Source organism: Erinaceus europaeus, chromosome 4, assembly GCF_950295315.1.
Source record: "Erinaceus europaeus chromosome 4, mEriEur2.1, whole genome shotgun sequence".
NCBI classification, from domain to species: domain Eukaryota; kingdom Metazoa; phylum Chordata; class Mammalia; order Eulipotyphla; family Erinaceidae; genus Erinaceus; species Erinaceus europaeus.
In genome coordinates this window covers 38123323-38140500 of record NC_080165.1, presented here as the reverse complement: position 1 = coordinate 38140500, position 17178 = coordinate 38123323, and the positions used below count along the sequence as shown (strand labels likewise).

The 17178-nt window shown below is 41.7% G+C and overlaps 1 protein-coding gene across 1 annotated transcript; it reads left to right on the top strand.

Moving 5' to 3' along the window:
* The first annotated feature begins 24 nt into the window (after window positions 1-24).
* ACOT13 (acyl-CoA thioesterase 13) lies at window positions 25-15909 on the top strand. Its single transcript, XM_007525944.3, has 3 exons — window positions 25-283; window positions 13793-13977; window positions 15623-15909. Exons 1-3 carry the CDS (start codon window positions 206-208, stop codon window positions 15774-15776), a joined length of 417 nt encoding a protein of 138 aa, XP_007526006.1. The 5' UTR covers window positions 25-205; the 3' UTR covers window positions 15777-15909.
* Window positions 15910-17178: the final 1269 nt, after the last annotated feature.

Genomic DNA, 17178 nt, shown 5'->3' with positions numbered 1-17178 from the left:
ACAAGTAGGGGGCGGAACGTCGGAACGCTAGCCGCAGGGAATTGCGTGGCGGATGAGCGCGGTGAGGCACCAGGATGACGCTGCGGAACGGTGAACTTCAAGGACTTTTTGTCCACGCCGGTGTTCTTTCGTGTTTGGTTTCGGGCTTCCGGTTCTCCCTAAGCTCAGTGTTGTGTAGGGTTCAGAAGGCTGCGCTAGGTCCATCATGAGCAAGACACAGACGCTGCTGGAGGTGGTGAAGGCCATGAAGAATGCTCGCGGTTTTGATAGAGTTTTGGAAAAGGTATTGGAGGCGAAACTGGCTTCTGATGAAGGGGAAGAATAGTGATAAGCTTGGTGCACGGTGAGAACTATAACTCGTTACACTTAACTCCAGGACAGCCACTGCTGTAATAGACTACGGCCTGGACGTGCTAGTTGGGCTCACTGCCTGCGCCCTGTTCTGGGGCTGGGAAGAATTTTTAAAACAAAGCAAGTGCCTTCTGTGCTCTAAAAGAAAAGCCTAAAAAACAGAGTAGGAAGATAAATAACTGTAGTCAGGTTAGAAAACAAAACAAAAACATTTGTCTGGAGAGATACGACGGAGTTAGTCTGGGCTGGTCCTTACCACGTTTGATTTGCACGTGAAAGAACTAGCCCAGGCTCCTACAGTCCCGTGGTTTTATGTCATATTTGAAAGAAATTTAACAATCGTAGAACTTGTAGTTTTATTTTCGAAATGCATGTTTGTTTTTCTTTTAATTTGGAGAATACTGAGAAAAGAGGAAATAATTTTGAAGTAATGTTTAAGCACGGGTCAACTCATAGTTAAGGAAGAATGTCGGCCTTTGGACCTAGACTTCCCGTCTGCAACATAGTGTTTCAACATGTAAATGGATGTCCCTAATTATCTCTTAGAGGTATTTTTTAAAGGTTTTTTTTAATATTTATTTTCCCTTTTGTTGCCCTTGTTTTTTTTTTTTTATTGCTGTTGTAGATATTGTTGTTGCTATTGATGTCATCGTTGTTAGATAGGACAGAGAGAAATGGAGAGAGGAGGGGAAGACGGGGAGAGAAAGACAGACACCAGCAGACCTGCTTCACCGCCTGTGAAGCGACTCCCCTGCAGGTGGGGAGTCGGGCCTCGAACCAGGATCCTTACTTAGGTCCTTGTGCTTTGCGCCACATGCGCTTAACTCCCTGCACTACCGCCCAACTCCCATATAATTTTTTTTTTTTTCACCGAACATTGAGTTGGCTGTTTGGATCATTAGACTTCCACTTGTCTTGGCATAGGACAGGATGTGGTTTTTCTCTAAATCTCTGGTTAACAATTCTCTGTTAAAGTTTTTTAAAATAACTAGTATATTTTTTATTGAGTCACTGGACCTTGACTGACAAAGTTATTTTATGTGAAATAGCTGTTTCTCTAGAGAGTAACTGAAATATAACGCCAGAGGGTTTGGGTTTTGTTTGTTTTTTTAATATATTTTAATATTTTATTTATTTATTAATGAGAGGGCTAGGAGAAGAGAGAAACAACAAGATATCACTTTGGTGCATGTGCTGCCAGGGATTGAACTCAGGACCTCATGCTTGAAAGTCCAGCACTTTATCCATTGCACCACGTCCCAGACATATATATGTGACTACCCTGAAAAAGCCACATCATTAAAGCAAAGCTGCATTTTCTTGATTGCATAGAAAGGCAGTTCTTTCCTAAGTGCCAGCCTTTGGTTTTTAATGAATTTTTAAGTCAAAAACACTTTTTCAATATAAATTTCAGGGAGTCGGGCGGTAGTGCAGCAGATTAAGTGCGTGTGGCACGAAGCACAAGGACAGTAGGATTCTGGTTCGATCCCCCAGCTTCCCACCTGCAGGGGAGTTGCTTCACAAGTTGTGAAGCAGGTCTGCAGGTGTGTGCCTTTCTTTCCCCCTCTCTGTCTTCCCCTTCTCCATTTCTCTCTGTCCTATCTAAAGATGACAACAATAATAACTATAACAACAGTAAAAAACAACAAGGGCGGGAGTCGGGCGGTAGTGCAGTGGCTTAAGCGCATGTGGCACAAAGTGCAATGACTGGCGTAAGGATCTGGGTTCGAGCCCCCGGCTCCCCACCTGCAGGGGAGTCGCCTCACAGGCGGTGAACTACAGTAATAAAACAAGGATATCAATAACAGCGATAATCATAACTACAACAACGATAGAACAACCAGGGCGACAAAAGGGGAAAATTGGCATCCAGGAGCAGTGGGTTCATGGTGCAGGCACCGAGCCCCAGCAATAACCCTGGAGGCAAAAAAAAAAAAAAAGACGGGGTGGGAGGGCGTGTGTATTAATGGTTTATAGCGTAGCCTTTAGCTTACAGGTACAGTCTCTCATCTCTCCTTGACTGGTATGTAGGAGACACAGTAGGATCCTAATGTTCCTTTTATTTATTTTTTTATTGTTGTTGTTGATGTTGTTGTTGTATAGGACAGAAAGAAATGGAGAGAGGAGAGGAAAATGGGGAGAGAAAAATAGATACCTGCAGACTTGCTTCACCACCTGTAAAGCGACTCACCTGCAGGTGGGGAGCCAGAGGCTCGAACCCTATGTTCCTTTTAAACCATTCAATAAACTAAGTACTGTGAGGATGTGTGTATGTGTGTCTGTGTGTGTATCTCACAGTTCCTTGTCATCTGAGAGTTTAGCTAGGAAAGGAAATAAATGGGTTCTAAGGAATAGTCCTATCATATGTGGCTTAAGAAACGAATATTATAGGCAGGGATAGATAGCATAATGGTTGTGCAAAGAGATTCTCATGCCTGAGGTTCCAAAGTTCCAGGTTCAATCCTCTGCACCACCATAAGCCAGAGCTGAGCAGTGCTCTGGTAATAAATAATAAGAATTAATTAATTAATTAAAAATTTAAAAATTTGGAGGGTGGGGATAGCTAGCATAATGGCAATGCAAAGAGACTTTCATGCCAGAGGCTCTGAAGTCCCAGGTTCAGTACCCTGCACCACCATAAGCCAGAGCTAAGCAGTGCTGAAAAGATAGCTGCCCTTGATCAGTCCCGCACTGTGCACCTGTACACAGCCTCCACCACACTTAAGGAAGCTTCCCTGTCATTCTATCATCCCCTCTCTTCATCTCTCCCAGTAGGAAAATATCAGCCTAGATCAGTGAAGCCCTAGCAGTGACCCACCCCCCACCGCAGTACAGTTGTAAAAAATGTCTGGGGGTGGTGGTGGTGGTAGTACAATGGGTTAAGCACACATGGCGCTAAACACAAGGACCAGCCTAAAAATCTAGGTTTGAGCCCCCAGCTCCCCACCTGCAGGAGGGTGTCTTCACAAGCGGTGAAGCAGGTCTGCAGGTGTCTATCTTTCTCTCTTCCTCTCTGTCTTCCCCTCTTCTCAATTTCTCTCTGTCCTGTTCAACAACAGTAACAATAACGACAATCACAAGGGCAACAAAATGGGAAAAATGGCCTCCAAGAGCAGTGGGTTTGTGGTGCACCAAGTCCCAGCAATAACCCTGGGGCAAAAAAAATGTCTGGGGGCAGAGTAGATAGAGTAGATAGCATAATGGTTATGCAAAGAGACTCTCATGCCTGAGGCTCCCAAGTCCCAGGTTCAGTACCCTGCACCACCATAAACCAGAGCTGAATAGTGCTTTGGTAGAAATAAATATAAATAAAAAAATAAATAAATGTTTGTGTACATATATTCATCATCTTGGTCCCTTTAAAGTACACAATTCACTATTACAGGTTGTAGGTATATTTACACTATTGTGCAACCATTACCATTGTCAGTCTCCACAACTCCTCATCTTTCAAAACTGGGACATTAACCCATTAAACAAAAACTCCTCTCCCCTTTTCTTTCATCTCTGGCAACCAACATCAACTTGTCTCTATGAATTTGACTGCTGGTACTAAGCCATTTAAGTGGATATGTTGTATCTCTTTTGCATATTACAACTTTTGAGTAATTCTGCAATAAACAAATGGTTCACTTCCAAGGTCCAGTTCCCAGCACCACAATAAACCAGAGCTGAGCATTACTATGGAAAAAATAAATAAATGACTTTGTGAAAAGCCTGTACAGTGAAACAACACTGTTTAAATGGCCAACCTATCCAAAGCAATATACAGATTTAACACAGTTCCTATCAAAGTCCCTATGGCATTCTGCAAGGAAATAGAACATTGCTGAAATTCACATGGAGTAACAACAACAACAAAATAGCCCAAGTAATCCTGAAAAAAAAAGAAAAAATGAAGTTGACATGATCCCTGACTTAAACTATAAGACAAAGCTGTAACAATAAACAAACACAGCAGGGTATCAGAACAAAAAAACAGGTTTGTGTGAGGAATAGGACAGAGAGCCCAGAAATAAACCCACACTTACATTGACAGTTAACTTACAACAAAGTATCCAAGGATATGCAATGGAGGAAGTCGAGTCTCTTCTATAAATGGTGTTGGATAAAACTGACAGCCACATGCAAAAGAATGAAACTGGACCACAATCTCACACCATACAGAGAAATTAACTCAAAATGGATTAATTGAATGTAAGAACTGAAACTATACTACATAGGAAGAAAAAAAAAAAAACATATACAATCCCTTTAATATTGGCTTCAGTGGTGTTGATAGGAAATTGATTTTAATGGCAAAAGAACAAAAGCAAAAACAAACATACCACAGAGGAAATTGGAAAAACAGCATGGCAATTTCTCCTAATATTAATGTGGTCCAACAATTTTGCTCCAAGATATCTACCCAAACACTTAATACACCAAAAAGATAATATGCACTCCTGTGTTTATTGCATTTATTGTATAACCAAGCTATGGAATGAATGGACAATAAAAGATGTATAAATACACAGTAAAAAAAATTATTCAGGGAGTTGTGCGCAGTGGGTTGAGTGCACGTGGTGCAAAGCTCAAGGAGTGGCATAAGGATCCCAGTTCGAACCCCCAGCTCCCCACCTGCAGGGGAGTCGCTTCACAGGCGGTGAAGCAGGTCTGCAGGTGTCTGTCTTTCCCCCTCCTCTCTCCATTTCTCTCTGTCCTATCCAGACAACAACAACATCAATAACTACAGTAAAAGGGAATAAATTAATATTTTTAATTTTTTTATTAAATTTATTTTTTATTTAAGAAAGGATAAATTAACAAAACCATAGGGTAGAGGGGGTACAACTCCACACAATTCCCACCACCCAATCTCCACATCCCATCCCCTCCCCTCCCCTGATAGCTTTCCCATTCTCTATCCCTCTGGGAGCATGGACCCAGGGTCATTGTGGGTTGCAGAAGGTAGAAGGTCTGGCTTCTGTAATTGCTTCCCTGCTGAACATGGACGTTGACTGGTCGGTCCATACTCCCAGTCTGCCTCCCTCTTTCCCTAGTAGGGTGGGTCTCTGGGGAAGTGGAGCTCCAGGACACATTGGTGGGGTCTTTAGTCCAGGGAAGCCTGGCCGGCATCCTGATGGCATCTGGAACCTGGTGGCTGAAAAGAGAGTTAACATACAAAGCCAAACAAATTGTTGAGCAATCTTGGACCCAAAGGTTGGAATAGTGGAGAGGAAGTGTTGGGGGGGTACTAACTGCAAACTCTAGTGTACTTCTGCTTTCAGGTATATATTCTGCACTTGTTTATGAATATGTGTGAACATATGCTCTCTCACAGAACCTGGTGTATATCCAAGTTTTGGGACTTGGTTAGAAAGTGATCCACCCTGGATGGAATTAGAGAATGCTATGAAAGGAAAGGTCTCACCCGAGTAATGAAGCTGTTGTCATTCCACACGTGAAGTCTCTGGATACAATCTGAGCTGAAGCATGCTGAGGTGGCAATTGTTGCGTTGATTAGGTTGCGATCGGCTGATGCAATATTATTTGATATGGATTGGGAGAGGCATAAGGGAAAGTGGGCCCTATCCTAAGGTTCCAGGACTGTGGGAGAAATATAGGCTCTATAGTGGAGATGTGAGGTTCCTGCTGTCTTAGGGTTCAAAAAGACAATGGATAGTTAATGTTATCATCACATTATTTGGTAATTGGGTTAACTTTGAAAAGTCCTTTTGTTAGGGTTTGCTGTATAGTACCCAGTATCTTGTAAATAGCTGTGCCTCTGGTTGCCTCTGATCTATTTGGTTTAGGCTTTTGAGAGAGTCCGCATATCAAATACACAGCCTATATATTAAGAAGACTCAGTCTGTGTTTTTAAAACTTCGATACATACAATTAATTTTCCCCCTCTCATATTAATTAACTAGTGATTTATCTGACTATACTTTACTGGGAGTGTACATAAACACCATTCCCACCACCAAAAGACTGTGTCCCATGCCACCCACCCATCCCCACCCCCCACCGGCCCAGGAAGCCGCATGTCTATCCCTCACCACAGGGTTTTTACTTTGGTGCCCTACTTTCAATTTAGTCAGATCCTGCTTTTAGTTTCCCTTTCTGTTCTTCTTTCTCAACTTCTGTTGATGAGTGGGATCATTTCATACTCATCTTTATTCTTTCTGACTTAGTTCATTTAACATAATTCCTTCTAGCTCTGTCCAAGATGGGTCAGAGAAGGTGGGTTCATTGTTCTTGATAGCTGCATAGTATTCCATTGTGTATATATACCACAGCTTTCTCAGCCACTCATCTGTTGTTGGGCACCTGGGTTGCTTCCAGGTTTTAGCTTTTATGAATTGTGCTGCTATGAACATCGGAGTACACACCTCTTTTGGTTGGGTGTTATGGAGTCCTTGGGGTATAACCCCAGGAGAGGAATTACTGGATCATATGGAAGGTCCATGTCTAGCCTTCTGAGAGTTTTCCAGACTGCTCTCTACAGAGGCTGTACCAATTTACATTCCCACCAGCAATGCAAAAGGGTTCCTCTGTCCCCACATCCTCTCCAGCATTTGTTGCTGCTGTCCTTTTTGATGTATGCCATTCTTACAGGAGTGAGGTGGTATCTCAATGTTGTCTTAATTTGCATTTCTCTGACAATCAGTGACCTAGAGCAGTTTTTCATATGTTTGTTAGCCTTTTGGATCTCCTCTGTGGTGAATGTTTTGTTCATATCCTCTGCCCATTTTTGGGTGGGGTCATTTGCTTTTTTGGTGCTAAGTTTGCTGAGCTCTATATATTTTGGTGATTAGTTTCTTGTCTGATGTATGGCATGTGAAGATCTTCTCCCATTCTGTGAGGGGTCTCTTTGTTTGTTTAATAGTTTCTTTGGATGTGCAGAAACTTCAATTTGATGTAGTCCCAATTGTCTGTTTCTGCTTTAGTTTTCCTTGCAATTGGGTTTATTTCATCCAAGATGTCCTTGAGGTGTAGGTGGGAAAGTGTTTTACCAATGTTTTCCTCTAAGTATTTGATTGTTTCTGTTCTAACATCCAGATCTTTGATCCATTTGGAGTTGATTTTTGTTTCTGGCGAGATAAAGTAGTTCAATTTCATTCTTCTGCATGTTACAACCCAGTTTTCCCAGCACCATTTATTGAAGAGAGCCTCCTTCTTCCATTTAATGCTTTGGACTCCCTTATCAAAGATTAGATGTCCATAGGTGTGGGGATTTATTTCTGGGCTTTCAATTCTGTTCCACTGGTCTGTGTGCCTGTTTTTATTCCAGTACCATGCTGTTTTGATGATGATGTCTTTATAATATAGTTTGAGATCTGGGAGTGTGATGCCTCCATTTCTGTTTCTTTTCCTCAAGATGGTTTTGGCAATTCTAGGTGTTTGCAGGTTCCAGTTAAATGATTGTAGTGTTTGTTCTATTCTCTTAAAGAAGCTTGGTGGAATTTTGATGGGTATTGCATTAAATTTGTATATGGCTCTGGGGAGAATATTCATTTTGATGATATTTATTCTTCCAATCTATGAGCATGGGATGTCTTTCCATTTCTTGGTATCAGTTTCTACTTCCTTGTGTAGTGACTCATAGTTTTCTGTATACAAGTCTTTCACTTCTTTGGTCAGCTTTATTCCTAGGTATTTGATTGATTTTGCTGAAACAGTAAATGGGAGTGATTTCTGGATGTCTTCTTCAGATTTAGTGTTTGCATAAAGAAATGCCACTGATTTTTGTACATTGATTTTGTAGCCTGACATCTTGCTATATTGCCTAATAACTTTCAGTATTTTTCTGCTGGATTCTTTAGGTTTTTCTATGTATACTGTCATATCATCTGTAAATAATGAGAGCTTGACTTCTTCCCTTCCAATCTGTATTCCTTTGATTTCTTCCTCTTGCCTGATTGCTGTAGCAAGAACTTCCAATACTATGTTGAAGAGTAACAGTGACAGTGGACAGCCCTGTCTAGTCCCTGATCTGAGGGGGAATGCTTTCAGTTTCTGTCCATTGAGTATGATGTTGGCTGTAGATTTGCTATGTATGGATTCCACTATCTTGAGGAATTTCCCATCTATTCCCATTTTTGTAGAGTTTTGACCATGAATGGGTGTTGAAGCGGCTCCCCACCTGCAGGGGAGTCGCTTCACAGGCGGTGAAGCAGGTCTGCAGGTGCCTTTCTCTCCCCCTCCCCTCTCCATTTCTCTCTGTTCTATCCAACAGCAACAACATCAATAACAATAACTACAATAAAACAAGGGCAACAAAAGGGAATAAATAAATTTTTAAAAATTATTCTAGTGGTCTGGGAGGTGGCGCAGTGATAAGTAAAGCTTTGGACTGTCAAGCATGAGGTCTCGAGTTCGATCCCCAGCAGCACATGTGCCAGAGTTATGTCTGGTTCTTTCTCCTATCTTTATCATAAATAAATAAAAAATATTTTTTAAAAATTATTCTACTGGGTTAAGGAGATAGTGTAATAATTATACTAAAAGACTTCATGCTTGAAGGTCTCAAGTTCAATTCCTGGTACCACCATGACAAATCAGGTTTAGAGGGGGAAAAATTATTCAGCTATAAGGGAAGATGAAGTTTCTTTTGGTTTTGCTTTTTTGTAACAACATGGATGGAACTAGAAAAGGTCATGCCAAAGTGAAATAAATTCCCACCGGCAGTGAGAAAGTTTTTTTTTTAATAGTTAATTTATTCCCTTTTGTTGCTCTTGTTGTTTTATTGTTGTAGTTATTGATGTTGTTGTTGGATAGGACAAAGAAATGGAGAGAGGAGGGGAAAACAGAGAAGGGGAGAGAAAGATTGTGAAGCGACTCCTCTGCAGGTGGGGAGCCGAGGGCTCAAACAGGGATCCTTATGCTGGTCCTTGCGCTTTGCACCATCAGTGCTTGTGCTTAACCCGCCGTGCTACCGCCCAACTCCCAGTGGCAAAGTTTCAGGAGTGATGAAGCAGGTACCTTTTTCCCTCTTTTTTTTTTAAAGAATTAAAGAATTTTTTAAAAGAATTTATTTTTTTTTTCGAGTCTCCAATATTTTTTCTTGTTGTTTTAACCATTTTATATAAGTTAACAGTTTTTTCAATCCCTGAGTTGGAGTTCAGTGGTGTAAAAGCCTTTTTTTTTCCCCTGTAGGCTATGGTAGCCTGAGGGCTTTTAAACTATCAATAGGCTTCTTGGCTTAATCAATGACTCCTGACCAAGAGATAAAGCAGGGTGTGGCAGAGATAATCCAGTGGTTATGCAAAGAGACTTTCACAGCCCCTCAGCTATGCCACCGAGGTACAGGTCTTCTCCTGAGTTTCCCCGTTAGATCTCTGTCCCCTGGTGTCCCTCCCTGTTGCTGCTCCAGATTCTGAGGGTAGTAGCAATGGAGACTCAGAGTTGTACTTGGTGAGTCTCTGGGGAGTCCTTTCCTCCCTTCAGCTGTCCCCTTGTTGGTGGAGCAGACTGGAGGTGGTGTCTCCACTGACAAACTGTCGAACTGTTAGCAGTCACTTAATCTCTCCTTAGGCCCCTCTCTCCTCTCTGTCACCAGCCACGCGTGTTTGTACTCACGGGTGATTTACTGGGTTTCTGTGGTCATTCTAGTCCTGTCTTGTTTCGGTCCGGGTGGTCTCCTTTGGTATTCCTAGTTGATCCGGGAGAGGAGAGGAGAGAAAGCGATCTGCTGCTTGTAGCTCCGCCTCCGGAAGTCGAATCAGAATTTTTTTTTTTTTAAGAATTTATTTATTAGGGGGTTAGGCAGAAAAAAAAAATTATTTTTTTTATGAGAGAGAGAAAGAACCAGACATCACTCTGATACATGTGCTGCCAAGGATTGAACTTGGGACCTCATGGTTGAGAATCTAATGCTTTACCCACTGCACCACCTCTCAGACAACTATCCTTCTCTATCTCCCTTTCACCTCTCAAAAAAAAAAAGGGGGGCCTGGTGGTGGCACACCTGGTTAAACGTGCACATTATAGTACGTAAAGCCCCAGGTTCAAGTCCCTGGTCCCCACGTGCAAGAGGAAAGCTTCATAAGTGGAGAAGCAGGGCTGCAGGTGTGTCTCTTCCTCTTTCACTCTCTACCCTCTCTATTTCTTTCTGTCTCTGCAATAATAAAAATAAATACAAATTTAAAATAACCAAAAACATTCTTCCACAGTGAAATAAATCGACACTACTTATTTTTTAATTATATTTTTATTTGATACTGTCAGAAATCGAGAGCGAGGTAGGGAGAGAATGATCTGGGATGTGGCACAGTGGATAAAGTGTTAGGCTCTCAAGCATGAGACCCCGAGTTTGATCCCCAGAAGTACATGTACCAGAGTGATGTGTGGTTCTCTCCTTTCCAGTCTCCTATCCCTCTCATTAATAAATAAATGAAATATTTAAAAAAAAAAAAAGGGAGAGAGATACCTGAAGACCCGCTTCACCACTTATGATACTTTCCCCCTGCAGGTGGAGACTGAGGGCTCAAGCCGGGGTCCTCATGCTCTAGAATGTATGCATGCACTCAACCAGGTGCACCACCACCCAGACCCTCAAGACAATTTTTATATACTTTTACTTACTGGAATTTAAATAAAGGAACAACAACAAAAACTTGATCAAACAAACCCTTGGATTCTCACTGCAAAAGCAAAGTTACCAGAAATTATGTGGCAACGGTGGGGGTAAATGACAAAGGGAATGCTGTGGATTGTGGTGGTGTGATTTTGATAATTTGTGATATTTTAAAAACATTTTTATTATCTTTATTTATTGGATAGAGACAGCCAGAAATCAAGAGGGAAGGGGGTGATAGGGAGAGAGACCGAGAGACACCTGCAGCTCTGCTTCAGCACTCATGAAGCTTTCTCCCTGCAGGTAGGGACAGGGGCTCGAACTTAGGTCCTTGCGCATTGTAGTACATGCGTTCAACCAGATAATTTGTGATATTGATGGTTATATCCATCTTAGCATAAGACACCTAATGAATCAGGACCTAGTTGTCTGCATTGATCCTGGAGAAGTAAGAGGGAGGTGATTTTGTTTTATACTTTAACCCAAGGCTTCTGAATCAAGAGGAAATAATAATACCTACCTTGAAAATTTAAGAACTAAGACAGACAGTTCAGTTGACCTGAACCAGGGTTATGCACATGGTAAAGCAACACACTGCCCAAGTGAGCTATTTTACTTCTCCAAGACAGACTTTTTTTTTTTCTTTAAATAGTGTTCTCGTCATTGAAGAGGTCGCTCTACATTGCCCTCTCTTCCCTGTAAGTCTGTTCACTCTTGGAGTTTGGACAGGACATTCTTTCACTTATCTTCCTTTGGCTTAATTACTGTATCAATATTTGAAAGGACAAAAGTTGTAAATACATGTATAAAACATTTATCTTGCTATTATCAGGCTAGCCAGTACAAAATTATCTTTATTTCAATAAATATTTTAAGTCCATTTTATATATCATATCCTTTGGCCTTTAAGTAAGGGCTGGGCAGATAATATAATGGTTATGCAAAAGATTTTCATGCCTGAGGCACCAAAGGTCTATTTTAGTACTATAAACCAGAGCTGTGCAGAGTTCTAATGTGGAAAAAAAAACAAAAAACTGACACCCTCCCAAAATATATATATATTCTGCAATAGAAAAATTCAATTGCCTATTTTATGTTCTGTCATCCCAAGCTGGTTAAAGTTTTTTTTTTTTTTCCCTTAAAATGTATTTATTAATGAGAGAGGAGGAGAAAGAACCAGAGGATCCCTCTGGCATGTGTAATGCTGGAGATCAAACTTGGGACTTTGTGCTTGAGAGTCCCATACCTTATCCAGTATGCCACCTCCCAGTCCACTAATTAGAGCTTTAAGAATTGCCTTCTACATATTCTATTTTCTGAACTGCCGGGCAGTTCTGCTACTTGCAGAAAGCCTCTCCTAGTGTCTCTTAAGACAGACACTTTTGCATGGAGTAGAAGGCATGATTGCTATGCAGAGAGACTTTAAATCCTGAAGCTCCCAAGTCCCAGATTCAATCTCCTGCCCAGCCATAAGCCCGAGCTGAGCAGTGCTCTGGTAAAAAAAAGAAAGAAAGAAAGAAAGAAAAGGGGGGGTCCCGGGCAGCACAGCAGCTTAAGTACACATGGCGCAAAGCACAAGGACCAGCTGTTCCCCACCTGCAGAGGGGGTCACTTAACACGCAGTGAGGCAGGTCTGCAGGTGTCTTTCTCTCCCTGTCTTCCCCTCCTTTCTCCATTTCTCTCTGTCCAGCAACAACAATAACAACAATAATAATAACCACAACAACGATAAACAAAAAGGGAAAAACATAGCCTCCAGGAGCAGTGGATTCATAGTGCAAGCACCGAGCCCCAGCAATAACCCTGAAGGCAAAAAAAAAGAACTATAAGGATGGTAGCATGTACAAGGACCAGGGTTCAAGTGCTTAATCCCCACCTGAAGGAGGAAAGCTAGTGCTGCAAGTCAGTCTCTGTCTCTTAAAAAAAATTAAGCTGACTTCTCCCGGTTTGAGCCCCTGGCTTCCCACCTGCAGGGGAGTCACTTCACAAGTGGTGAAGCAGGTTTGCAGGTGTCTTTCTTCCTCTCTCTGTCTTCCCCTCCACTCTCCATTTGTCTCTGTCCTACCCAACAACAACAACAACAACAAAACAACAAGGGCAACAAAAGGGAATAAATTTTTTAAAAATTAAGCTAATTTCTATCATAGAAGGGACATGGCAGTGAAGTTCCTAGTTAAGCACACATCGCTGGCACAAGGACCTGGTTCAAGTTCTGCACCCCACCCCCACCCGCAGGGGGGGAAGCTTCATGAGAGGTGAAGCAAAGCTACAAGTGTGTCTCTTTCTTTCTCCCTATCTCCCCTTTCAATTTTTCTGTCTCTATCCAATATATATATTTTTTAATTTCTGTCATAGAGGTGTTTTTTTTTTTTTTCTTTTTCCCTCAGAGTCAGGACCTCTCACAAGAGCAGTTTCACCAGTCCCAGGCATTTTCAGTCAAGCAAAGAGAGAAACAGCACAGCACAGAATTTTACCACTGTGTTGTGGCACATCCATGCAGCGCCAGTGTTCAGACTTGGGCAACACGAATGGCAAGGTATGGGCTGTACCCAGTAAGCTCTCTGGCTTTTTATTTGGATTTCTGAAGCAACTTAGGGACGGAGCAGAGGGCAACTAAGATTAACCCAATAAAAATTCTTGACGGTCATAGTCCAGGAGGTGGCAGTGGATAAAGCATTGGACTCTCAAGCATGAAGTCCTGAGTTCAGTCCCCGGCAGCATATGTACCATAGTGATGTCTGGCTCTTTCTCTCTCCTCCTATGTTTCTTATTAATAAATAAATAAAATCTTTAAAAAAAATCTTGATGGGCTGTTTGGGCTTTCCTAGTAATACCACAGAACTTCTGGATTTTTTTTTTTTTTCTTTTTTTAAAACATAGGTGACTCTTGTCTCTGCTGATCCTGGAAAAGTGATCTGTGAAATGAAAGTAGAAGATGAACACACCAATAAAATGGGCACTCTTCATGGTGGTTTGACAGCCACCTTAGTGGATAACATATCAACACTGGCTCTGCTATGCACAGAAAGGGCAGCACCTGGAGTTAGTGTCGATATGAACATAACGTATGTATCTAAATTGTACCCCAAATAACTTTTTTAAATGTGCTAACTGAGCAGGGATAGATAACATAATGGTTATGCAAAGAAGACTTCCATGCCTGAGACTCCAAATTTTCAGGTTCAATCCCCACACCACCATAAACCAGAGCTGAGCAGTGCTCTGGTTAAAAAAAAAAAAGTGCTGACTCATTCCAAACATACATTAGATGCCCTTCTTAGCAGCTTGTCTCCAACTGCAACTATAGATTCCTCCTAAAAGATTCCATTGTGTTTTTATTTAATTTTTTTTATTATCTTTATTTATTGGATAGTGACAGCCATAAATCGAGAGGGAAGGGTGGGATATAGAGATAGAGAGACAGAGAGACACCTGCAGCACTGCTTCACCACTTGTGAAGTTTTCCTCCTGCAGATGGGGACCATGGACTCGAACCTGGGTCCTTGCGCACTGTAACATGTGCTGTCAACCAGGTGCGTCACCACCTGGCCCCGACTCCATTGTTTTAGAACAGAATCAGAACTACTTTCCAACTAGAGGAAATTCCAGCAGCAAGGGGAATAATCTTAACAGAAATAATGAATAATCTTAAGATAAATTTATTTATTTATTTATTAAATATTTATTTTATTTATTCCCTTTGTTGCCCTTGTTGTTTTATTGTTATAGTTATTATTGTTGTTGTCATTTTTGGATAGGACAGAGAGAAATGGAGAGAGGAGGGGAAGACAGAGAGGAGGAGAGAAAGATAAGACACCTGCAGACCTGCTTCAACGCCTGTGAAGCAACTCCCCTGCAGGTGGGGAATCTTAAGATAAATAAGGGGGAAAAATTACAACACTCAACTTCTAAAATGTATACTGGGGAGTCCGGCGGTACCGCAGCAGTTAAGCACACGTGGCACAAAAGCCCAAGGAGCAGCGTAAGGATCCCGGTTGGAGCCCCTGGCTCCCCACCGGCAGGGAAGTCGTGTCACAGGCAGTGAAACGGGTCTGCAGGTGTCTTTCTCTCCCTCTCTGTCTTACCCTCTCTCCATTTCTCTCTGTCCTATCCAACAATGATAACAACAATAATAACTACAAATAAAATAAGGGCAACAAAAGGGAATAAATAAAATGTTTTAAAAAACTTAAATGTATATATATATATTTTTTAATGTATGCTGGTAGGGGAGAATTGTCATCACAAGCTCAGGGCTTATAACAGTTTCACGTGACTTTTCAAAGTGTCACTTGAATATCAATGCTTAGCTTTTTGGCTGATTTCAGTGTGAAAATGCCACTTGGAGAGAAATGTTTTGACGGGGGTTTATGGGTTTATAGGACTAGGACCTGAAACTCCTTCCCAAATTAATGAAAAAAAAAGATAATAGGATGAAGGGCAGGAGAGATAGCATAATGGTTTTGCAAATAAGGCTCTCATGCTGAAACTCCAAGGTCCCAGGTTCAATTCCCTGCACCACCATAAGCCAGAGCTAAGCAGTGTTCTTGTTTAAAAAAAAGAAAATGCCATTCAAATTTGACTGGGTCACAAAGCTCACTAATATTCTTCTTAAACTATTGTAGGTATAAAATAAGCAGTGTTCGATTTATGAGATGCATACAACTTTCCTTTCTAAAATCTTGCTGTTTAAATGTGTATCCTTTCCAGGTACATGTCACCTGCTAAAATAGGAGAAGATATCCTGATTACAGCACATGTTCTGAAGCAAGGAAAAACACTTGCATTTACCTCTGTGGATCTGACCCACAAGACAACAGGAAAATTAGTAGCACAAGGAAGACACACAAAGCACCTGGGATAGTGACAGACCTAAAGAAGCCCAACAAGGCATGACCTAAAGAAGCCCAACAAGTGTAAACTTGGCTTCAACAAATTTAATTATCTAAGTAAATTAACCAGTATTAGCTAATAAATACTTTCTTTGAAAAAAGAGACTGTATGGGCCATATGGTTTTTTTTTTTTTTAAGCTTATCATTGTTTATCCTTAATTGGATAAAAAAAACTCTTAGCTCAGTTCTTTTTAAAACAAAATAAGGGGGTCGGGCGGTGGCGCAGTGGGTTAAGAGCACATGGCACCAAGTGCAGGGACCGGAAGGATCCCGGTTTGAGCCCCCGGCTCCCCACCTGCAGGGGAGTCGCTTCACAGGCGTTGAAACAGATCTGCAGGTGTCTTTCTCTCCCCCTCTCTGTATTCCCCTCCTCTCTCCATTTCTCTCTGTCCTATCCAACAACGAACAATATCAACAATGGTAATAATAGCCACGAGGCTACAACAGCAAGGGCAACAAAAGGGGGAAAAATGGCCTCCAGGAGCGGTGGATTCATGGTGCAGGCACCGAGTCCAGCAATAACCCTGGAGGAAGAACAAAAAAAACAAAGTAAGGAATTGGGGCCAGGTGGTGGCATACCTGTCTGAACACACGTTATAATGCACAAGGACGAAGGCTCGAGCTCCTGGTCCCCACCTGCAGGGAGAAAATTTTGCAAGTGGTGAAGCAGGGCTGCAGGTGTCTCTCTCCATCTCCCCCTTCCCTCTCAATTTCTGGCTGTCTCTATCAAATTAATAAAGATAATAAAGATACTCTTTAAAAAAAAACAACAGTAAAGAATCTAGGAGAACCATTAAGAAATAAGATTACCTTAAAAGTTAGTATTAAACTAGAGGAGAAAGTTTCTTAATAAACTCTAGGTTCTCGGATCTAAAATGTCATATGGCATTTCCATTGTGTTTTCTAAATCCAATTTCAGAATTAAAAAAAACTTCAAATTAGCCTATACTGGAAAATAAGAAAGGGCACTCTGGAAACCAGATGGTGGTGCACCTGTTTGAGTGTACATCACAATCACAAGGACATGCTTCCTTCCTGGGTCCCCACCTACAGGGTGGAAGCGGTGCTGGTGTCTCCCCCACCCCTCTGATTTCTCTGCACTAAATATTAAAAAAAAAAGGGGGGGGTGGCACTATGGCCTAAAGTAGACCTCGAGAAAGTTTATTAGTAAAATAGGAGCTAGCACACCATTTGGTATGCTGCTTTTCTCTTATAAAACCTAAATGACTTACTGGCTCCTTTTCTGGCCTTTAGAGTAGAATCTTATGGGGGCCGGGTGATGGCACACCTGGTCAAGCACACGTTAATGCGCAAGGACTCAGCTAAGAGCTCATGGTCCTCACCTGCAGGGAGAAAGCTTTGCAAGTGATACA